General features: G+C 39.3%; 1 protein-coding gene across 1 annotated transcript in view; it reads right to left on the reverse strand.

Annotated features, from left to right (window-relative positions):
- FBN1 (fibrillin 1) overlaps nucleotides 1-25,873 on the reverse strand; it is a 228,476-nt gene that overhangs the window by 185,007 nt on the left and 17,596 nt on the right. The window contains exons 2-4 of the mRNA XM_012649439.1: nucleotides 14,346-14,428; nucleotides 12,102-12,200; nucleotides 1,945-2,040 (exon numbers count right to left, since the gene is read on the reverse strand). Coding sequence (XP_012504893.1) covers nucleotides 1,945-2,040; nucleotides 12,102-12,200; nucleotides 14,346-14,428 — 278 coding nt within the window. The remainder of the gene's footprint in view (nucleotides 1-1,944; nucleotides 2,041-12,101; nucleotides 12,201-14,345; nucleotides 14,429-25,873) is intronic.

Genomic DNA, 25,873 nt, shown 5'->3' on the forward strand with positions numbered 1-25,873 from the left:
TACTTTGCCTCTTAATTTATAATCAGGAGAGAATAAAGAGATTCTAAACAGAAAAGAAATGTTGAGCTTGCCTAAATCAACCATCCCCCCCCTTCTTGTAAGTGAGGAAGCTAAAATTTAGGAAAAGTTTTCTAATTCTGCAAGTGTTAATTGAGTACCTGTTGTGTGCTGGGCTTTGAACTAAACTCCCTCAGGAAGCACCAAAGGGAGCACCTCCTGATTCTTCTCTTGAAATACCTCTGACTTCATCCCCGGCTCATCATCTCTATGGCCACAGCCTTAGTTAGGACTGGTTTACCTGCTTCCTGTTTCTTCCTCCTCCACACTGTGGCCATAGAGATCTTTCTCATTGTAAACCTTTGTAACTGAAGGGTACGAGGTCAGTATTTCACAGCAGAAAATGCATGGGCTCTAGAATCAGACTGCTTGGGCTCTAATCCCAACTCTGCCAATTACCATCTGTATATCCTTAGAGAAATTACTGAAGACCCTGCACCTCATCCATTAGAAGGTAATATTTATGACCTCTAACATAAAGGGCTATTGTCATATTAAATGAGTTAATACATGTAAAGAGTAAGTAAATTAATACGTGTATATTGTTGTTGTTATTGTTGTTTATTGTTGTCATCTCACTCCCCTTTCCTGGCTCTACTTTAGAAGAAAACATGGTGTATAAAGGCATTGAAACCTGGCCCGTGACTTCCTATCTGCTCTTATTTCCCTTCTCATCACTGCTCTCAGCACTTAAGCTCTAGCAACACCAAAGCACCTGTTATGTCTCACATCCCATGATGTGTCCTGGGCTGGTGTTTTGGTCATGCTGTGCCATCTACATAAAGGACACATCCCTCATCACCTGACAGGTGAACTCCTACCCATCCCTCAAGACTCAGCTGAAGGACTACCCAAACTAGGGAGGCTGTCCTGCCTCTCCTCTCTCCATGCTGGGCTGCACAAAACTCAACCAATATTCTTATCACACTGCAGTATGTGGATGGTCACTAGATTCATCATAGCAAATATATATACACAATGGCAAAAATTGGAAATAACCTGAATAATGTTCACCATTAAGGATTCATTAAATAAACAGTAAAATGTCTGTATAATGGAGTATCAGGTGACCATTAAAATATATTTTTAAATGTTTAATAACATGAATATACTTTAATAAAATATTAAGTGAAAAAGTGGTATGAAAAAGTATATACACAATAAGATCTCATGTATTGAATACGCATTCAAAATCTGGAAGGTAGTATGAGGAATGATGGGATCATGAAAAATTTTATTTTTTATAATTTGGAACTTTTTCAAATTTTCTGCAGGATGCATATGTATTCATCTTGGAGTAACAAAAAACAAGCTTTTTAAAAGAAATTTTCATCTTCTACAAAGCACAGGGACTGGGAGAAAGTAGATACAATAAATGGCGTGTGTGAGTGAACCAACAAACTGAACACCATGTGATAAGTCCTACAGTAGCAGAATCTAGACTGGGAAATGAGCGAGATGGAGATATCGTTAATCAAGAGAAAGGACATGTTTGGGGAGAAAGATGAGGTTGAGTTCTGAAATACTTTGAGATGCTTCCTGAAAATCCAAGTGGGGAAGTTCAGCAAGTGAATGGAAGGCATACAGCTGGAATGAACACGAGTTCTGCACCTTGGGTGATGGCTATAAATCAAAGGAGTGAGGCAAGCAGGGGATGAAGGTGAGTTAGAGGAAAATACATCAAACAACTCATTACCACGATTCCAATTGGAAATTTGATGCTACGTGTGTTGAGTAAGTGATCTATTCATCTGTAAGGGTCATTGGACATGTGTAAAAATGCTGTGTTCCAGGTAATTAAAGAAAATCCATCAGCGCTTATCTCTTCATTCTATTTGCCTACATATAGGTTAACAATTAGAATACTTAAAACTACGGTTTACTTACGTTGCCCACAGTGAGTCCCTACGTATCCTTTCTGGCACAGACAGTGATCATCACTGCAGCTACCCCCATTCAAACAGCGAATGTTGCAGTGTTGTACTGGAAAAAAAAAAGATGAATGATTCGTTTTTGCAAGTTAAGTGCGTAGATTGCAACAGTTCACAGGAGTTGATTTAGAGTTATTTGAAGAGAAAATAAAATAGTTTCTCAGAATTCATATATTTATGCAGAAATGACCTACCTGACAATGCTAAACATTTGTGTGTATAAAATAATCCACAATGCAATTGTTTCTTTGACATTTACTTCAATAGTGCTAAATGATTTCCCTAACTTAAGAGAACTTACAGTCCTTTCTGTAATTTATACTAACAAGAAAGCAGTGCCTTGGGTAGCCATATGAGACAAGATTACAATGGCAATAATTTTCCTGTGAAAAGATTTAGAGTCCCAAGTAGGTGGCCACAGAAACAGTTAGAGTGACAGATTCCACAGAATTTTTTTAAAAGAAATTTTGGAGGCAGAAAAGAGAAAAAAGAAAATACCTAGAAAGGTATTTAGTAACAAGACTGCCTGATAATGGGGATGGCTGGATTTGGCTCAAAAAGAGCTGCTTGTTTAAACTGAAATTAAACAAGACCCTCCGTGTTTGAAATCCACTCATCACATTTTCACCTATGGAAGTGTGTATTTCAGGGCCCAGGTCAGAAAGACCAGGGGCTGACAGCCTGAGACCTGAGATGACGCCACACTAGAAGAAGCTGGAGTAAAAGACGCCTGCAAGCTCAGTTGTGAGCTATAACGACAACACAGGGGTGCACTCTCATTTCTCTAATGTTTAGGCTGTCTCTGTGTCGGTGATTTAGGTATGCTAATATCACTTTCAAAAGCCTAGGTTATTCCTTAATCCTCTAGAACTGCGGTCCCCAACCCCCAGCCGTGCCCTGTTAGGAACCAGGCTGCACAGCAGGAGGTGAGTGGTGGGGAAAAAGTTAGGTCAGCTTGAAGGTGATATACCTCTTCAAGAACATGCCACATGCTTACAGAAATACCATCAAAGGCTCCCTATCTCTACTGAACTAATAACCACCTCCATCTCTCAGCGTTCGAGGCCCTTCTCAGCATGTCCCCAGGTGCCTTTCAGGGTTCCCTGGCACACTCCTAATCTGTCCTATGACTCGGTCCCCTGATCTACTTATCGATCATTCATTCACTCAACAAACATTTCTGAGTGCCTACTATGTGCCATGCGAAATGCCAGGCACTTCTGCTTGTGCTAGTCTCCCCATGGAATCCCCTCTGTAACCTGCCTCTTTGTCTCTTTACCCCTAATTCTTAAGCCCCAACACATAACATACACAGTTCCCACCAAATACTGAAATCCTACCTATCTCCAAGACCCACTTCAAATGTCTCTTTTTTCCCTTGATCTTTTCTGATTTCTGTTCTCTCCTCTCTCCAGAAGCAGATGTGAACCCTCTCTCCTCTCAGAGTATTTTAGACTTCTCTTTTGAAATATACATTATATAATCTGATCTATTTTTAGTTTTTTTTTCCTATCCCCATTTGTCTAAGAAGTGCTTAACAGTGGGAAGGGTCACGATTATTACAATAATTATACAGTATCACCCTAAGTGCCTAGAGTAGCACCTTGCCTCAATGTAGGTGCTATACGAAATCCTATTAAACTGATTTTTACTCACCTAACTCATGCTACCTGATAATAACATCAAAAGCTATGCTCAAGGACCAAACTGAGACTGAGAAGTTGCTCATTGTGTCCTAGGCACTTATACAGCTCTCAGTAGGTTGCTATTTAAAATATTTTTACCTTTGTTTTCCCATGTATAAAAGCAGAAATAACTCCTTTGTTGGAGCATTGAAATCAAGCAACCCAGGAAAGTGATTAAAACAAACTATTATTTTAGGCTCCTATAATTCCATTCAAACACCTCAGCGAAAATGCTTTCTTAACTAAAAAGCTATCTACAAGTATACAATAAAAAAAAAAAAGATTTGGTGAAAACTTCGGATAATATTCTAAGTAGGTCAGGAAAAGGTGTATAGTTACTTTAAAATTTGAAGTTAAACTTAGCTTCATCCTATCTTAGAAAAACAGTGAGGATTGGGAAAAGCACAGGAAATGATGTCATCTGTCAAGCAGCATAGGAACTCAGCCCTCGAACTGATTTCAATTAAAGCAGTTCAGGCCAAGAGCTAATTTCCATTCCCACATGAGCAACAAAGCCATTTAGCTTCTTTGAGATAAAAAAAAGCTAACAGTAGTTTAAATAGTGACTTTACATTATTTTTCCAAGTTGAAAATCAGAATGAATTCTGCTTTCTGGGAAGAATGATAAGTTTACATTGAAATGCAATATAATAAAAAAAAACCTCGCTGATATGCTTTTATTTATTTTTTCTACCCTGTCTTTCAGGGGAATCTTTTCCAGCAAAAATATTCTTTCTCCTTTAGAAAATAAAACCACTCGGTCAGACTTGTGAAACAATAGGCCTGGTTTGTCCAGTGGCCTACACAAACCAACGCACCATGAATCCTTGCAGGGACGTGCGGAGGGAGCGAGCCCAGTGACAGATGATGGGATCTCCACCACCTGCTTGGCCGTAAACGTGTTTACCACGAGAAACTTCGTATTCTTTGTGAGTCTAAAATCTTTAGGGGAAAAAAAGCATTCCTTTAAAGGTGAGCAAACGCTGAGGATTTCTGTGGGAAATAAAGGAACTAGCTTCACTGCACAAGCAAGGAACAGTTAAGAGAGAATACATACACAAATTGGTTTTATTTTGGATTGAGTCCTGCCATTGGTACATATTCTAAATTTACTTTCATTCGAACAAGAATTCCAGATGTCTCATAATTAGGAGACCAGGTTCTATGTCTCTTAAAAAAGCCAATTGAAAATAGGGTTCCTCTTACACCCACAAAGATGATATATGCTTTACTGGATGCGCTAAATACACCAAGTCAGACTATATTCCTGAACTCAATCTGTGTTAAGATTTTATCAGAAACTGAAAATACCAGGGGGGAAGGGTGAAAGTGTCAGTGTGCAGGCTGATGCTGCCACACACAGTTAGCCCTGACAGCACTAAATCCCCAGTGAGGGCACGTCTCTGAGATGGGCAGACAGCCCGTCGATGGGTTTTACGTAAGGCTTGATATCCTAGAACTAACAGGAAATGTTGCCATGTCCTTGTATGCATATAGGATCCCAAATTAATTTTCTGTTCATTTCAGATTTCAGTCAGTCATTTCAAACTACTTATGAAATGCCTTTCATTTGCCAGGCATCAGAGTAACAGAAGAAACTTTCTTTACATTATAGCCCAGAACAAATTAATTCTTAAAATGACGAATCAAAAGAGAACAATGTGAGCATGCTATGGAAGTAAGAGAGGTGCCAGACTTGCACTTAGGTCTAAATACCTCAGGTAAAGATTTTCTTCAGGATGCATTAGGTTTGGAATAACTCTTAAGACCTGCCATCATCTTGGCAGGCACAACTGGCAGAAAGAACATTGGGAGCAATTTGCAAATCAGCATCTGTATGGTGAGCATGTGATTTTAATTTAGGCACCGGGAAAAACACAGACAGACAAATTAAACAGTTAGACTAACTTCTGGACTGTACACCTGAGACAACAATCACTGCAGGACAAAAACAATTTTCACTTGGAGAGATAACATCAATGCTATTTCCCCTAAGTGCATAAATGTCTTGTGGTGCATGAAGATACACAGGCACACAGCTTAGAAGAGCAACTTCATGAAGGTATCTAAAAAAAAGAAAAGAAAAGAAAAAAGAAAACTTAGCCAAGCTGGAAAAGGTCCAGAGAAGAACAAGTTAAATGATAGCAGTGAAAGAGGTGCTTCCATAGAGGGCAGACTAAAAGCAAAGAATTCAACCATTTCTAAGGACAAGTCTGAGTGGATTCCACGTTACTCCTCTCCTCTCCGTCCATCTAAATCCCATACTTCCCTGAAGAACTTTTTCAAGGGTCACTTCTTCCAAAGTAGCTACAGTACCACCTTCCCTTCTTCTGAGTGTCCTTACACTTTCAGCAAACTTGCTAACGCACTGGCCTAGAATTATTCTCCTGGCCTTCTTATACCCTGAGAGCTCAGATTCATGTTAGGAGTACAAGTGCCCCAAATTCCCACTGAACTGAAGTAAATCGAAAGGGATAAAATTTTGATCAAAGTGTAAGGGGTTGCACAGATGTCAATACTCCCCAAATTGACACACAGGCTTAACACAATTCCTATCAAAATCATAAAAGCTTTTGTAGATATAGGCAAGATGAATCTAAACTTTTTATGGAAAGGCAAAAAAACTAGAATAGCTAAAATAAATTTTGAAAAAGAAGGATAAAGTGGGAAGAATGAGTCTATCCAATTTCAAGTCTTATCATATAGCTGCAGTGATCAAGACTGTATGGTATAAAAGAAGGGACAGATACATGGATCAATGGAATAAAACAGAGAACCCAGAAACAGACTCATACAAATATGCCCAACTTTTTGACAAAGGTACGAAGGTAATTCAATGGATAAAGGATAGCCTTTTTCAGAAACAAATGCTGCTAGAGTAATGGGACATCTGTAAGCTACAATTGAACCTAGATCTCAAGCTCACACCTCACATAAAAATGGTCACAACATGGATCACAGATGTAAATGTAACACTATAATACTTTTAGAAAGAAGTTGGAGATCTTTACGATCCAGGAGTAGGCAAAGCATTCTTACACTTGACATCAAAAGCATGATCCAGTAAAAGAAAAACTGATAAATTGGACTTTATCAAACATAAAAACTTTTGCTCTGTAAAAGATCTCATTAAAAACATTTTACAAAATCAAGCTACAGAGTGGGAGAAAACGTTTGCAAATCACAAATTTGATAAACAGGTAGTACTTAGAATATACAAAGAATTCTCAAAACTCGGCCGGGCGCAGTGGCTCACGCCTGTAATCCTAGCATTCCGGGAGGCCGAGGCGGGTGGATTGTTTGAGCTCAGGAGTTCGAAACCAGCCTGAGCAAGAGCGAGACCCCGTCTGTACTAAAAATAGAAAGAAATTAGCTGGACAACTAAAAATATATAGAGAAAATGAGCCAGGCATGGTGGCGCATGCCTGTAGTCCCAGCTATTAGGGAGGCTGAGGCAGAAGGATTGCTTGAGCCCAGGAGTTTGAGGTTGCTGTGAGCTAGGCTGACGCCACAGCACTCACTCTAGCCAGGGCAACAAAGCAAAACTCTGTCTCAAAAAAAAAAAAAAAAAGAATTCTCAAAACTCAAGAGGAAAATAAATAATCCAATTAAAATCTGAAAAAATAAGATGCAGAGACATTTCAGTGAAGAAGATATACAGGGGACAAATAAGCACGTAAAAAGATGTTCAATATCATTAGCCAATGGGAAATGCAAATGAAAACCACAATGAGATATTGCTACACAGCTATCAGAATAGCTAAAATTAAAAATAGTGACAACACCAGAAGCTGGGAAGGATGCAGAGGAGCTAGGTCATTCACACACTGCTGGTGAGAATGCAAAATGGTATAGCTACTCAAAAAACAGTTTGACAGTTCTTAAAAAGCTAAACATGCAACTACCATATAACCCAGAAATTATATTCCTGGGCATTTATCCCGGAGTTTGAAGGCTTGTGTTGACACCAAAAACTTGTACATGAATGTTCATAGCAGCTTTGCTCAAATAACAAAAAAAAACTAAAAACAACCCAAATGCCCTTCAACAAACAGGTGAATGGCTAAACAAACTGTGGTACATCCATAGCATATACTACTACTCAGCAGTCAAAGGGTACAAACTATTGATACATGCATCAAACTAGATAAATCTCCAGAGAATTATGATGAGTGAAAAAATCCAATCCCAAAAGGTTACATACTATGTAATTCCATTTATATAACATTCTTGAAATGATAAAATTATAGACATGAAGAACAGATTAGTGGTTGTCAGGATTAAGGAGGGCATAGGGGCAGGAGGAAAATGACTATAAAAGAGTAACATGAGGGATCCTTGTGGTCATGGACGTGTTCTGCATCTGACAGCATCCATTGTTGCCATATCTTGGTTGTGATATTGTACTATAGTTTTACAAGATGTTACCATGGGGAAGACTGGGAAAAGAATGCCCAGGATCTCTCCATATTATTTCTTACAACTGCTATGGTTTGAATGTCCCCTCCAAAACTGATGTTAAAATTTAACTGTCATTGTGATAGTCTTAAGAGGTGGGACTTTTAAGAGGAGATTAGGTCATAAGGGCTTTGCCCTCATGAATGCATTAATGTCATTATCTCAGGAGTGGGTTAGTTATCTCAGGAGTTCAGCCCCCATTTTCTCTCTGTCTCATGTGCCTGCTTGCCATGTGATGCTTTCTGACACAGGATGACCCTCACAGGATGCTGGAGCCATGCTTCTGGACTTCCCAGCCTCCAGAACTGTGAGACAAATAAAGTTCCACCATTTATAACTTAGTCCGTGATATTCTGTTATAGCAGCAGCAAACAAACTAAGACATCTGATTGTGAATCTATAGTTATCTCAAAACATGAAATTTAATTTTAAAAATCCTTTAAAACAGTATAAAGAATAAGCATGAAATTGATTTCCAAAGTCTGAAATATAAAATACAGGGAACAACTTTTATAATCATGTATTATAAATAATTATATGTATGCTGTGGTCTGAATGATTGTGTCCCCTCAAAATTCACATGTTGAAACCTAATGCCAATGTGATATATTAAGTGATGGAGCCTTTTGGGAGGTGATCAAGTCATGTAGGCAGAGTCCTCATGAATGGGATTAGCACCTTTACAAAGGAGGCCCAAGGGATCTTGCTTGCCCCTTACCATGTGAGGACACAAAGAAGACACCAAGTGTGAGGAACGGGCCCGTACCAGACATGCAATCTGCTGGCGCCTTGATCTTGGACTTACTAGCCTCTAGAATGGTAAGAAATAAATTTCTGTTGTTTATAAATTACCCAGCCTATGGGATTTTGTTATAGCAGCCCATAAAACTGAGATAATATATACATTTGTAAAGTTTGTTAATCCCTGTATTATTAATGCAAGCTAATGTACATTTGTGTGTGTGTGTGTGTGTGTGTGTACACATGTTTAAGATGAATTTGAGTAAATTCATGGATCAGTAAACCATGATACGTCTTTATGAGAATTAAGACTACTAAGAATCCACCTCTAGTCTCAGAGACTGATGAGTAGAGAATAGTCCTAAATAGACCTGGAATTAAAGTCTAGAAAAACCACTGTTCTGACCCTATCTAGATAATCTTTCTTTTTGCCCTGGTACCTCAATGACCAATGTCAAGAGTTCTACCAGGTGCAAGGGAAGCCACATCTTCCTGGTGTCCAAAAGAATCACTGACTGGTAGTTTGGACCTTCTGGAAATATAAAGGCCATAGGAGATAATTTTCTATTTTCAGGGTCAAAAGATGCTTAAGTCTTATTAAAAAAAAAAAAAAACGAAAAACCTTTCTTCCATTCTTTTCATTTTCAAATGAGAAAACTAAAGTCCTTAGAGGCCCCACAACTTGCCTAGACCTCTTTGACCCCTATCACATATAAGTATAAATATTTCACAGGAAAAATTGGTGAAATGATCTAAATTGACACCTTTTAGTAGAACCACAAGTGATGACTGCAAACATTTCTCTGAGTTAGGATTATCCTTCCATCAGCAAGAGAATTAGCAAAGTGACCTATCTACATTTACTCTCTACCATACCGTGGCCAGGAAGTTTTGTAGAATTGCAGAGCTGTTCCCCAGAACATCACTTCAAAAGATGAGAAATGAATTCTGATCATCCCTAGCTACCCTTAATTTAAAACATTCTACCATTTTTAGCTTGGTGAACTGTTTGGACAATATTAATTCAGGGAGTTCAAGCCAATGATTTTAAAGGTTTCAGATACCTCAAAAGGTGCTAGTGAAAACAGATTCTCTTCCGTATACCACTCTCATCCACAAGCTACTTGGGGACTTTGTCCAACGTCCAGGTACCACAGATGTGACCCAAGCTTCTCCAGAAAGCTCCATCTATAAATTGTAGACTTCAATCTCTAGCCTGAATCTAGCCTCAGGACCTTACCACTATACTTCTGCTATGGCACGGCTAGCTTGAGGTACACTAGGACCATGGTTTTTCCCTCTGGTCTTGTTAACATCCTGTCACCACATCCCATAATTTTTACTTGTCATAGAAATCATCAGTAGCTCACACTATCACTGAAGGAAGACCTTTCCCGCTGAATACCCCGTTTTGCTATCTGGCTATATTTTCTTCCCCCAGAAGTGTGCAGTGTTCTTGGTTGGTTTAAGGAGCAATCTGAGAGATGGGATCTATTCCCATTTGATATCTACATTTCTTTCCCAACCTTGAGACTCTCACTCCTCAGCATCAGCTTGAAGGTCATCCTGATAGAGACGGGGATGTCCAGCATGTTCCCGAAAGTGCCACCAGCTGACTTCTCTGCCTCTTTCTATTCTCCCAGCTCAGATGCCCTTGCTAGATAGAATGAACCTGCTGTTACTTGGAGGATGCACATTTGAACCCAAGCTGCGATCAAGTAATAACATGCTACAGTCAGTGCAATAAGCAAGAGTCCCAGCCCATAGGGGAGTTTCTATCCCAATCTACAAGGGGCTGTATTTAGTACCAGGCTGGTTTTTTTGGGTTCCACCAGAAGCAGATTCTGAGACAATAATATAAATAGGGTAGTTTTTGGGGGGAGTAATTCTAGAAAACACTGGTAGGAGAGTGGGAAAGTGAGACGGAGAAGAGAAGGAAGCTAATAAAGTACATTATCAAGTCTATTATCACTGTGGGCAATGAGGGCTCGGTCTCACTAGGGAACTTCAGGAGACAGTGCAGAACAAACCTCATAGCTATCCAAACTGAGAGGCAAGAAAGCTGGGGCACTTATCCAACAACTCTCCATCTGTTACTGGTTAAAAGTTGCTTCTAGGTCCACTAACCCTCCAGCACTTCCAGCTCGCCCTGCATGCAGATCTGACATTCTCCCTGGCCAGGAAGATGTTACAAATGTCTCAGGCAGAGTCCCCCACGTTCACCTGTGAATGCCAAGGGAGGTGAGTGGGCACCAAGAGGGTGCTACACAGGATGACTAGCCTCGCCTGTTAATTGGCTGAGAGTCCCATTCAAATGTTAGGCCTCTTAACAGGTAATAAACTTAGACACACTGAAGTCTCTACTTGCAATAAACAAAGGAGAATGGACATATTTCACAATGTTTTCTTTAAAACCTTGTCAAAATAGAATACACTGTAAGGGGAGTGCATTTTCTCACCAGAAACGGGAAATGGAAAAGGAACCTAAAGTTTTTCACCTTGATGATGGTTGAGGTATTGAGGGGCTAAGTTCATACAAAGATGAACTTCAACTTTTTAAACAACCAATAATGACTCGCCTCCTTCCAACCCCCCTTTTTTCCTAATTCACTACTGCAAATCCTACACTTAAAGAAAAAAAACAATAGAACAAGCAAGCAAAGGCTCTGAAGAATGAACTGTGGATATTTATTTGGCATCACAGAAGTGGCAAAATTCTAAAAGGGAAAATATGTTTGTGCTTCATGACGAATCACCCCAGAAACTGCCATAACAGCCTCTTACATTTTCTTCTTATAAAGGCAGGGGTCTTGAGTTTTAAATAAGTTTTTAATCAGATTCATATTTCAGTACCACAAGGAAGAATGCTTTGATTTCTTGAGCCAAAACTGTTCATTAAAGAATCATGTCATTGAGCACCTTCGATGGTGTTTACCTTGGAGATGCAAAGATGAATAAGGCGATACCTACAAAGAAGGCCACAATCTTTATATTATTCATAGTCACTATGCCCCATAGGTAATTTTCCTATAAAGAGCGAAGAAGGGAAATGAGAGGCCAGATTGTAGAAAGTCTTTCCAAGTATTTTGGGCAGAACGGAGAAGGCAGATGTTCTAGTGAAAAAAAAAAAAATGTATTACAGGCAAGAGAAAAGCCAAAAGCAAATTTAGGAGAAAATAGGGTGTAACCACATAAAATAATATTATATATAATGACATGTTAGACTCACTGGATCTGGAGCCACAGGAAGGAGCTATCTGACCAGATGGGCAAGTGCACATATTTGGCCTCGAACAAAATCCATCCCCACAGGAATGCCGGCAAATGGCTGTGAATGAAACCAGAGGGCTGTTAGCACATGGATTCAGAGCATGGTTAGTCACAGGGACCCAATCCTCAGTGAGGAGACCTGGGTTCTCAGGCCCCTCAATAACTTTGCCCCCATGACTTACATGACCTTAAGCCTCAGGTATACTCACTTACAAAACAGGTCTGTTGGACTACATAAACACTGGCTTAAAAATCAGTAACTCCCCATAAGTGCACATATAAGAATAACATCTATAGGATGTCGGGCAGTGGGGAGGGAGGAGGGGGGAGGAGGGGACGGTATATGCATACACAAAGAGTGCGATGCGCACCATCTGGGGGTTGGACACGCTTGAAGCTCGAACTTGGTGGGGGGGGCAAGGGCAACATATGTAACCTAAACATCTGTACCCCCATAATATGCTGAAATAAAAAAAAAAATCAGTAACTCCCTTATCCATAACAGTTGTTCTCAATCTCTCTTTGCTTATTCCCCAGCACTCAATCTATTAAAAGCCAGGACAGGCTAAGAAGGGAAAATAAAACAATAAAAATCCTGCATCTAAATATATTTATATGCTTATAAGAATTCTATTTTTATAATCACTATTGTATATAAAAACTGCAGCAGTATTCTTGGAAGTCAATTTTACTGTACATGATTAATGCTGAATTTTTGTCCTGTTCTGAATTACATCGACAGTCTGAGAGTAGAATGCTAGAATCTACGGTCACAGTACCAACTCTACAGTCAGGAAGCCAGTCATCCTTTAGAAAAATAGTTACATTTTTATGCCACCCAGAGACTTATATCAATCCAGTACCAAATGCTCTGCTAGTGGCCAAAAGAGTAAGTTTAAATGGCAAATGATTTATATTAATATTTATCAGCAGACTGAGATTTGCTCACTACTTTTTATAATCATAAGCATGATCCTTTCTTCAAACACCTGCACAGCCTTGCAAGAAGCAAACATGATGTGCAAGGCTAAAATAATACACTGGATAGAAAGTGCATTAAAGTATCAAAACAGCTGAGGATGGAAATTGGAAAATCCTATGAAATAAGCTGTCAAAGGACCCTATAAACATTTATTTAAATACCTACAGAGAGAACTTCTCAAAGAACTCTATAGAACACTGGGAAAGGGTTCCATTGTCAAGTTCACTGGGAAAACTCCAAATACCATTATATCCCTCTCTTGGTAATTCAATTTTGGTCTTAAAATAAACCACAATGTGCCAAATGAATAAGATGTTTTCTGGTCAAAATCAAGAATGGAGAAAGGTATAAACTTTTTTAGGTCACCAAGTGAATATTGGATAAAATATTCTATTCCTCTCCCTGGACCACTCTTGGCCAAGTGAGAAGGTGGAGTAAGCGATTCCTTACTGTCCCTTCAGCTCTAAATTTCTCCATTATACTAATGGAGTTTTCTGAAAACTACAAATTACCTCACAGGTATGATGACTATAAAAGTTCATGGGAGGCAGATGCCATAACTACTTTAGACTCTAATGTCTCCATTAAATAGCACCTTGTCTGGCATGCGATTTGTCACTCAACATCTGCGGGATATTGTGAGAATCTGGAGATTTGCCACAGCAGCAGAAATCAATAGAGGAATCTCTGTTATCACTTAAGTTCTTTCCTAGTCTTCCCACTGATTGTCATTTGATGTTCTACCCCCTTCACCTCCCCTTTGTCTAACTGTTAGGTGTCCTTGTGGCCTCAACCACCCAGATTCAATGTGCAGGGTTAGGGTAGCCTGTGGGTGGCCAACCGAGTTAGAAATTACAATAAGAAAATCAGCAATGATAACCTATTTTTCAAACTCCCATCAAAGTGATTACATAATCTGTGCGGCCAGGTGCAACAGGTGTAAATGACACATAACTTTGATCAAAGTATCTCTGTGGCTCCAATCTCTGTATTTCAGAAACATTTTTAAAGAAGTCACTGAATTTAAATATGACAGTGATTTGACCAAGTTAATGTATTTCCCAACCTGGATTCAGAGAAAACAGGAAAATCTTAGAGCTAGAAGGCTCTGCTATAAACATATTAATGGTACAGTTACAAAGGACCAAATTCTAAGCATCATCATGTAACCAAAACAACAAAAGACAGACATGCAGAATAACAGGTTGTCTATTTACTTACGGACAATACATTGATTTCCACCAGGTAAGGTTTTCCATCCAGGGCAACAGTAGGCATTATAACGTGATCCACAGACATTGGGTCTGAAATAAAAACACAAGAATTCCATTCTTTTTTTTAAAAAAAAAAAAAAAAAAAGAAAGAAAGATGATCAAATAAAAGGGAAAAATCCCTGAGTTATAAAAACAGAACGAATCCTGGCAGGCAGCAAAAAGTAAACTCATAGGACTCAATGCTGGCTTCATAGTTTGGGACACTTTAACACAATATTTAATAATATCAGTAAGGATATTCCTTAATACCACCTATGCATATGGTGCATCAGGAAAATAAAAACCAGAGATACAAAATGCAGCACATTCTACCACAATTCATAGAGCCATACAAGTTTAATTTAAACAATAAACTTCTTACAAATTTAGTTAAAGGTTATAATAAAATCTATTGCACATAAGATTTTTAATTTCTACTCTTTGAAGCTGTATATGTATTTTTCCTAGGGTCCAGCTCACCTCTAAAATGTTATACATTCTTCCTTTCACCAAAATTACAGGAATGCAAACTCTGACATGAGTCAAGAAAAGTAAATGCCAAAACATGTAAATATTTCTTTAGCAAAAGTTTGGAAACACAGTTGATACCAGCAGTTACAGGAAAATAAAAACAGTGTCACTCTGGGTTTCTTGTTTACAAATAGTTCATCACATGTCTTGGAGCAAAGCCTCCTCTCAGAATCCAGACGATCCATATTTAACAATTGCAGGGAGCAACTGGGCAAGTAGCTAATGACTTCAACACTGGAAACTAAGGCAGAGAATATAATACACAGAGACACAAAAGAAACCATTCACTTCACTTTGTTATATCCTGGGGCCTAAACATTGATACTAGTTGCTGCAGTTTGGGGGCTGATAAGGAAGGTCAAATGTTTTGCAATCAATTTCACAAACTAGGAGCTATTCCAAAGCTTGCAGATATAAACATTGTCGTCCCAAAAACATAAGCCTTTAAAACAACTGCACAGCTAAAATGTATTTCAGCTAGAGTGTGCCCCTACATTCTCTTTGTATATGCACACCATACGTAACAGCACAGAGCCCTCCTCCTGTATTTCCTCTGAACTCACTATTTCAACCATATGTACAATTGGGAACCAAAGGGAAGGTCTTTGCCCTGCCCTTTACTCTTTTTGTAGCCCCAGAAAACCTGGAACATCACGGAGCACAATGCATACCTCAGACTGACTGATGCTAAGGTCAGAAAAAGAATTAGGAATAAAGATGGAAGAACCAGGGAAAGAGCCCTAACTCCACATCCAGCAGCCTGACGCTTCTCCAAGGCTAAAGAGAAAACGACTAGGTAGAGACTTAACATGTGCACGACTTAAGGAAGTCTGAGCTCAGTGTATTTCTGTACACATTAAGATAATGAAACGTTTTCTCTGTCTACATCATATATCTACAGATACATCAGATGAAACAATGGACATGAAAAACCTCATATACGAAAAGGACGAAAAAAAGCGTCATCATGACAGAATCATCTTCTGACCTAGATTAACTACTCAGCTAAAGGGACCATGAGGAATTAAGGAAGAGAGAAAGACTTTATGGAGATTTCTAAATCAATGGCTCTCAACGTTTTGTCTCTCCTGTGTCAAAGTAACGCCTGCAACTTCAGAGTGTCCAGAACTTCCTGGGGAAACTCAGACTCTCGGGAAGGGAAGGGAAAGGGGAAGACAGAGTAGAGGGCTGGGGTGGGGATGGAACGTTCAGACCTCCCAAACTTTGTAAAAGTCCTCTCGATTTAAAATGACAATCCAGGCCAAAGTGAACTGCCTCGAACCTTCCCCACCTTCCAACAGCCCATTACAGTAGTTCCACTGGAGCCAGTCCAACCCCAAAGCAAATCCTGGAATAGCTTCAGAGGACCTCTGAGCCTTTGCAGGGTGCCCTGTGGTTCGGGTAATAATGTTTTTTAAAACGAATATCAGGACATATTGTCTGACAAAAATAAGTATATTTATGGAGTAACAACACATATAACAGGGTGAAAAGGCTAAGGAAAAGGGTCCAGAAGCAGTAATTTTAGTCCTACAAAGCAAGAGAGTCAAAAGATTTTCCAAGGTATTTGAAAAAGCATAGTAATATAAACATTCTTGATTGTTTTTCAATGTTTATAATCAACCTGCAGCCAAAACATGGAAGATTTTAACAATTCATCATGGGTAAAAAACAAAATATAAATGTTTTAAACCTTCAAAGTATAAAAGCAATGGTATAGATGACGTAAATGGGGAAACAAGTTGGGAGGAAAGGTGCGGCGGACACTAAAGCAATTGATCCAAGAAACAGGGATTTCTTAACTATATTACACAGTGTTTAAAATAACCAATAAGTAAAAGTCATACTACAATTATAAAAAAAAAAAACTGGGAAAAAGGTATAAATAGCTTAAGATAAGCCTCCACTATTCACAGCAAGGGACCAATGAGTACCGTTTAAATCTAGACATAAAGGTACAAACATAGGAGATGGGGTTATGGAAATAAACACAAGACCTAAAAACAGAAATGTTTAAACTAGTTGCCTTAAGAGATGAGGACCTGGGAAAGCTGAGGGAGTTCTGCTTTCTTTTCTAAAGCTCATCCACAATTGTTCATTTTTAAAATATATGTTGTTTTACTTTAATCATCATCTTTTATTTAAAGCAACAACTTTACTTTTAAACAGGATACTTCCTGTTTCATTAGAATGAAACAAAAGGAACGGTTTCATTCATTCACGGTTCCCTTTCATTAGTGCAACACATGTTCCTTTCACTGCATTTCTTAACGTTCTATATCATTTTGGATTGTGATTTATCTTGTTTGCATCCTCCGGCTTTTCCTGAGTTTTAAAACTTTATCATTTACAAGTAATACATTACTTAATTTCAACTGTTTCAACTAATATCCTCAAACAACAAGGATTGTTTTCATTGTGTGACCATCGCTCTTAAATCACTCTCAGTACTATTATGTTGTGTGGTTCAATGCAAAGTATTAGAAAGATGTGAGACGTCCCCTCCGCTGATTTTGGTCTTGAGAACTGCAAACTAACAGAACTCTTTCAAACAAGCTGGGTGGCATTTGTTCTACTTACACACACACACACAAAAAAAAAAAAACAGCTCTCATTCTGGAAATAAATGAATGTCTTATTTAAGTTGGAAAGCATTAAAACACGTAAAGTCTCAAGGAGACATGCTGGATTATTTCCATTATAAAAGATTTTATTCTAAGGTTTCAGTACAAAAAGGCATGTACAAAGAAGAAAACTCTTTAACGAAGTTACTCCTTCATGTCAATGAAAGTGTAGCGTTCACGCCTTTCTCTTCCTTTTCGTTTCATCAGCCATTAGAACCAATCCCTCCCAAAAAAAGTCAGAGTTAAAGCTCTGTGCAGGTAGCAGTACCATTTGACAAATTAAAGGAAATTAAAATCCAAAGGGAAAAGAACTTTCTGCTAAGTGCTAAAGATATATTACTTTATTTCAACCTCACAGCAACACTTTGAGATATTATCATTATCTTTAACACTAAGGAAGCTATGGCTTAGGAAGGTTAAACACAAGGTCCCACAGCTTAGAAGTACATAATGGAGATTTGAACTCAGGAATCCTGACTCTAGTGTACACTCTCTTAATCCCTATGTTAAGTCAAAGTTGCACTTAGGCTGGGGTCCCCAACCCCCGGGCCAGAGACCGGTACCATCCGTGGCTTGTTAGGAACCAGGCCGCACAGCAGGTGAGCACGGTGAAGTGAGCAAAGCTTCATCTGTATTTATAGCCACTTCCCATCGCCTGCATCACCGCCTGAGCTCTGCCTCCCATCCCACAACCCCACCTACCCCACCCCTCAGTTCCACTGAAAAATTTTCTTCCATGAAACTGGTCCCTAGTGCCAAAAAGGCTGGGGACTGCTGCATTTAGGAGACAAGATGATATTTCACCCAATAGTAGTCATGGTGACATAAGAAACAAAAATCACAAAATGTCTATCAATAGACCAAAGATAAAGCATGAATAGGTTTTACCTGTATTCTAATAGTCCATAGGGGAAAAGGGAAAATATGTTTATTAAGGGAAAATATGTTATTTCACCACTATGTTACATTTTTAAAAAATAGCTAAGTCTTTATCTGTACGTTCTCTTACTTTTATCTCCAACGACCCAACTCCAATCACCCAGGGGGATGGGCGAGCGTCAGCAGGCTTGATATTTGGATCCAGTCAGACGCAGCTCTGAGAGATTGTGTGGGCTAGCTAAAGCCTCTCTCAATGGAGCAGACAGCTGGGCTCTCCCACGTCTGACCACATCATTGCAAGAGTTGGCCTCTGTGCAAGATGTCTGCAGTGTGTCCACATTCCTGAGCCAGAACCCACTTCTGCAAGTTTGGCCTCTCTAACAGCAAGATAGCCTTTCTGCTTCCTATCCCAAGTGCAAACTCCTTTTCAGAAAAGCCTGGGGTAATAAAAACAAGTTCAGGAGGCTCTCATTTCATATACATTAGTTTCTCAGCCTGTGAAGTGATTAAATCGTTAGGCAAAGAGAACGCTAAGAATTAGGTAACGGCTGATGAGATTAACCCTGCTCCATGAGTTGCCTGCTTTTTGACTTTTAAAAAGAAAAAATTATGATTGAGCCCCTTGAGCATAAATGTGGAGGGGTAAATGTGAAGGGGTTATGTGTCACATGCCCTCACATAACAAAGGATGACCAACTGCCCCTGTAACATGTCCCAAGGTAGTATCTTGATATCCCACTGTTCCAGAGTTAAAATAATTTCCACTGTCGAAAATGTGACAGATCATCAAACAATTACAACACACAAACGAGCTACATATATTGTCAACTACTCATCATGATTTTATTTGTTCTTGGACAAAACTTTACCAAGATAAAAAGAAAAAAGGAAAAAAAATCAAGAGTACTATCTGATGAAGGGACCTATATACTACTCTAACAAACTTTGCAAATGCTTCCCCTGATTTTAGTGCCTTTGCTCTGGCCCTCTTCGCTGAAGGCAGAGGTCAGGTCTCTCAGCAGTGATTTGAATACCACATGTGTCTTTTCCAGCCCATCTGCCAGTCACAACAACTGAACTCGAGTAACGAACGAAACTTCAAACCCTGGTAATGAGAACAGCTTCCGTGGCCTCCTCAAGCTTCAGCTGGGCTCTCCAGACCAGAGACTCATTTCTGGACTGTCTGGGTCAACACGGCTGGGACACAGACAGTCCTGGTTTCCTCCTTTGAAGATGCAAGCCCGCCAACCTCTCTAACCTACTTCACGCAGGTTTCTGCTGTTGTTGTTTAAATAAAAATAATCTTAAAAGGAACACGTATGGGTGGGGAACCTGCGGCCTTGTGGCCTTCTGGATCCTTGAGTGCAGCCTCAAGGGATTTGCTCTGTGAAGTCTGGATTCAGCTGAGGGGCCGTGCTTGGGGATCTGGAAGGTCACATGTGGCCTTGAGGCTGCAGGTTCCCCACCCCCTCCCTCTCTGTCTTCCTTCTCTCTCCTTCCCTCTCCTCCTTTCTTCCTCTCTCTGTCTTTTCTCTCTCTTTTATTCTCTTTTTAGTTCCTGTTTTCAGGGCATGTAGAATTAGATGTTTTGTTACCATCTCAAACTCAGTGTATCCAAGATCAAGGGCTCCTCTTCCTGAGCAGCCAGCAAATCCACTGCCAGCTGCAGGACAGGGTGCATCGTGACTAAGCACCTTGCCCACTTGCACAAAGCTGTTCAGCAACATTTCATGAGAACCTGTTAAGTGCCAGGCACCGTGTTAGGTAAGAAATAAAACTGACTAAGATGACATACCTAATACTCGGATCTTAGTTGCTAACAGCATTCTCCAATCAACGGAATCAGGGCTCCTGGGAGAAATGGCAGATTCTAGGACTGGGCAGGAAATACACAAGATGAGTCTGGAGCACCTTGTGGTGACGGAAAGTAAGGAAGCGCTGAACAGCCGCAATGATGGGGGCATGACAGGGCACACAAGAGCCAAATGAAAGAACAGCCAGTGGCCAAAGCTAGAACTATCTGAGCAACAAAATAACAAAAGCAGCATTGGATTATAACCCAAAGTATAAAATAAATATCCTTAAATCCATACTAATAAATAAATGGGAGACGAGAGACAAATCTCCTGTGCTGGGGAATTCCAAAGAATTTAGCAGATGCTCTGCCTTCAAGGATATGAAGTATAAATCCCCACTCCTTACATGTGAGCTGCACATACTGACTTCCTTCCAAAAAGCGCAGTGTGATGGGGGCTGGGGAAAAGAGTGACTTTAACGGGAAAATCCCAACAAGCACTATCTCAGCCAGGTGGTCAAAGTTTACAGGCACAGTGACAAGTCACGCTGATACTATAAACCCAATATGATGAGATGAAAATGGAAATTCACCTCTTGATCTTCTTCCTCAAAACCCATACCCTCAGTCTAATCAGGACAAAAACATCAAAAAATTCCACTAAGGGAAATTCCACAAAATACCTGACCAGCCCTCCTCAAAACTGTCAAGGTCATCAAAAACAAGGGAAGTCTGAGAACCGACATAGCCCAAGAAGACATGACTACTACATGTAACGAGGTATCCTAGATGGGATCCTGAACATAAAAAGAACATTAGGTAAAAACGAAGAAAATCGAAATAAAGAATGGACTTTAATTAATAACCACGTATCAATATTGGTTGATTAATTATAATAAATGTGCCATGTTTGTATAAGATGCTAACAGAGGAAACTGTTCAGAGGGTTATGGAAAGTCTCTCAATTTTTCTGTAACTCTAAAACTGTTCTAAAATGAAAAGTTTATTTAAAAGTAAAATAATAATCCTGTCACTATGCAATTATAAATTTTAAAAATCACATTTAAAAAGTCACTAAGACATAGTCTTTGCTCTTGAGGATCATACAGTCTAGGAAGATGGGCACATATGCAAAAAGTGTCAATCAGGTAAAACAGTAACATCAAGATCTACCTGGGGAACTAAAGGAAGCAAGAATGAGGGCCCTCAGCCTCAGCATCTAGGGTAGTCTCAGAAGAGATCTGAGCTAAGATTTGATGTTTCCCAGTTGCTAAGGGGAGTCACTAGTTTTATTTCATCTCACTGCTAAAATTCCTCTTAAATTCCCTAACTCCATTAGCAAATCCCATGTCCAAATCCTGGTGATTTCATTGTTGGACTAATATCATGTTCTTTTTTTCCTGGCTTTCTAGTTCCTTGCCACTCCATTAGGACAATACAGCTAGCTAAGTATCTTGTCATGTTCACCATGCTTAATTCTGTTCCCCTACAACCCAGTGATAGACTTTTTCCCTCTATAAGGTTAAATATCTCACTATTAGCTGAGATCTCTACCAGGTAGGCGGACGTTACCTACCCACTCTCATCTTCACCTACACCTTCAACTCCCACCCTTCCACTCAGCTTCTCTTCTTCACCATCTCAATCCTGACTCATGCACACACCACCACCTCCGCCACACAAGCTAAAACCAGGCTCTTCCTCCATCTTTATACTACATTGTATATAATACTATACATGGCTGGACACAGTGGCTCACAGCTGTAATCACAGCACTCTGGGAGGCCGAGGCAGGAGGATCACTTGAGGTCTGGAGTTTGAGATCATCCTGAGCAAGAGTGAGACCTCATCTCTACTAAAAATAGAAAAATTAGCCAGCACGGTGGTGCATGCCTCTAGTCCCAGCTCCTCAGGAGGCTGAGGCAGGTGAATCAGTTGAGACCAGGAGTTTGAGGTTGCAATGAGCTATGATGATGCCACAGCACTCTAGCTGGGGCGACAGAGCAAGACACTGTCTCAAAAAAAAAAAAAAAAAAGAAAAATACTATATACATTGAAAAAGAAAGCCCGTCCATCTTTCCCTTACAATGTGTAATTACATCCCCTTCCATAGTGTTTCCTGATTAATCACATCCATCTTTCAAGCTACAAACACAATTCCAGACATATCTGTAAAAAACCTACATATGCTATAGTGTAGTTATATATTTTAAATAATCGTATGTCTAGATGTCATTCTTGCAACCCAACGCACCCCCTCTGATCCCAGAGTAATAGTTTTTCAAACACAGAAATAATGCCTTTTATGCCTAAAATATCCTAGAGTCTATTTAGAAGCACACAAGATAATATTGACTAAATGCCTTAGTTAAGTTCAAACTATAATTAACTAAGATTAATATAATCACCTTGGTGTCAAAAGTAGGCCAGCTGCAAATGCCACCAATATGAAAAATTGTCTCATAATGAGAATTATTTCCCGTAAATTTATCTATTTGAAGGAAGACTATTTCATGCCTCTTTGAAGGGCTATCGGCAATTAAACAGTAATGTATGATGGTTTCATGCCTTGGTCATTTCACTGACATGCTGGTCATTAATTCTGATCAGTGAAGTTATCAATGTTCACAACTCAGGAATCAATATATTTCCTTTGAGAAAACACAAAATCAATGTAGACAAATAAGACTCATATATAAACAGCTGATTCTATTTATTCCTTTAGCAAAAGAGAAAAAAATCCCAAAAGCAACTAAACTAAGATTTCAGTTCACAAACTGACATGTGTTTTATTACAGTAGGTTGTTGCAACTGATCAAGGCCATAGATGGAGCCAGCCTTATGTGGCCAATTCCTGGAAGACAATCATGACAAAATCCACGGGGTGACCTTGAAAGGTTTCTTTGGATGTGCTGCTTAGATGAAGGCTTTTCCCACTGGTGAGTGGGGAAACTCAGCACAGGCAGCACAAAGGGGATGCGTCAACAGTTTCATTTGCTGCATACGGTAAACTTTTTGTCGAGATTCTGTGTTGATCAAAAGCAATAGCTCAAGAACTTAAGGGCCGAAGAATTTATCACCCTATTAAAGGCATGCATACACATGCTCCTCTAACACACACATATACACACACAGCCTAAGAAAATCGGGGACACAGAAAGCCACAAAGGCAGTTTCCCAAATCTAGGAGTTCATTGTAGACTGGCAGCCAATTTAAATCCTGTTGGAACCTTTTATAGATGAGTGTATATGTTTTTCTTCGAAAAAAAATTAAAGCTCAAATTAAAAGCTTGTAAAAGGTGCTCCCATTAAATATATGGCAAGAGGTGTATTTCTTCATGAAGTTGAAACTGAGTTTGACCCTTTAAGGATAAGGAAGGGTTGCTTTAAAACAGAAAAACCAGCATAGCTCAAATTTGTACATAACTCAAATTTGCATTTCTCAAACATCTGGGAGAATCTGACCAATGACATCATGAAAACACCTAGTCCTTTTAAAGAACTGCTTCCCAGAACTTTGCAACCCCTGGACTTTACCAGGGAGTTCAAGGACTATCAAGACATTTTCTTTGGGATATTCGCTCCATTTATTCAAGCTGAAGCCACATCATACTTTTCCAAATGGCGAACGAAATTATAGGAATGATTGAAAACACAAAACAAGTCAGCTAGTGAGGCGAGCCAGAGCCTGCACAGAGAGGCAGGCCGGGGTGGTGTTCATGGAATTCACTGCTCCCTCCCCTCCTGTTACCGTCCACAAAAAGAACAGGGACTGCAACCATGATCCTCCACCACTTCCCAGAAATTCTCAAACCAAGAGCTCTGTCCAGGAAGATAATATCTTCTGAATGTACTGGCCGCCAGGGAAAGACAAGAAAATCAACCAATGGGGTCAGATTTAGGGGAAAGAATGGAGTCCTTCAGCAACTAAGAGAGCAGGGTGATTCGATACTTCAGTTCCAAGTACTGGCAGCTCCCAGTTGACAAGCAGGTAGGGATCCAAAATTTCATTTCTATATTGGTATTTGGAACTCGGAACGGCCTTTCCAATAGAAACAATGTTAATAGGTGGTGGTTTGGTCCCCAGGCTAGTCAAATAGCAGTCTCTCGGCTGCATTATCAGCTAAGAAGGCTATTGTGGGCTGGTCTGGGAACCTGACCACAACTTAAAATGTTGTTTCTATGGGAAAAACACATTCCACGGCATGCAACCAGAGGAAAACTTGGCCACTCAAACCCACTGTGCCTCAGCTGTCGTAAGCTGCCCAGTGACCTGTAAGAACTAAGCACCTTAAATTCAGACAACTCCACACAGTCCTGAGAGGGCAGCCAGAGAGCGGGAGTTGCCCAGCCCAGGCCCCACCCCCAGCATGAGACCATTAGGGCCAACAAGAAATATCTGTAAGTGCATAAAGCAGGGACTTAAAAACTGGGGTGTAACCGGATGTCCTAATTCTCGATGTACCTGATTTGTTTTAAAGACCAGACGATCCTACCCCATTAGCAACTAAAATATAAAATCAGTCTCCGGGACTGGCTCACAGACCAAGAGTTCAGTGAGCTATTTCCAGCAAAAGTGGCTTCCAGATGAAACAAGGAAGCAAGTCAGTTTTGAACCCTATTTGGTGGCTTCACTCTGATACTCGAATTATTCGAGTATTTCTATTTCAGATCTTCTGCAACTGGATAATTACCCTCTCTTTTGCAATATGAGTTCCTGAAAGAAAGTTCAGATATATCTTTACAACACCAGCACCTAACACAATACTGGAATCTTAAGTGGTAAATGAAGAAGGTTTAGGGTTTCAAGTGTAGTAATACTTTCAACTAATTATTAAATAATAAAACTATCAAATAATAAAATAAATGAAAAAAGTTATCAGTAAGAAATCGATATCATCATCTACTTTTTTAATTTTAGAAAATTAAAATAAAAAATCAAACACATAATGAAAGATGTATGTGGGGATTGGAATATGTGGAATATGAGAGTGAAATTCTTCCATGTTTCAGACGCATCATTTAAAAAAATTTATAGCTACAAGAGCCTCAGACATCTTGCAGCTGAAACTCTATTTCATAGCAGTCAACAGGCAATAGATCTTTTAAAACATTTCTCTACCAAAACCTTCCATCAGTACAGGGACAACACTGTTGCTAAGGAATAAAATAAATAAATAAAAAATAAGTCACTGATAGATTTCAAGTTTCTATAAAGTCAGATGAAGCTAAGTATTAGCATGCAGTCATTGAGATTATTTCATCGAAATGAGCGCTTCACAATATTAGGCATCAAAAACTTGACAAGTTTTTTTTTAACTTTCCAATTGAAGCAAAGTTGTGTTTATTTCTAAACATCTAGATATTTGGAAAACTTTTAATAAAAATAGTATAATTTAAATTTGAGGGAATTTGACTAAGTCAGTACTTAATCTACTCCATATGAAGCCACACTGTAGAATAAAAATAATAATTGTCAATTTTTAGAGAGTTTCATAATTTATAAAATGATCATGTGACTCTTTCCCAAAACCCTATCAAGAAACTATTGCTGTGCTCATTTTCAGATGAGGATTTTTAGATGAGGAAACTGAAAATGAAAGAAGTGAAGTAATTTTCCAAAGACTACACAATGGAAAGATGTCATAAATTGCTAATTAAAAACCA

This window comes from Propithecus coquereli, unplaced genomic scaffold (assembly GCF_000956105.1).
Source record: "Propithecus coquereli isolate 6110/MARCELLA unplaced genomic scaffold, Pcoq_1.0 Scaffold3, whole genome shotgun sequence".
Lineage (NCBI taxonomy): Eukaryota > Metazoa > Chordata > Mammalia > Primates > Indriidae > Propithecus > Propithecus coquereli.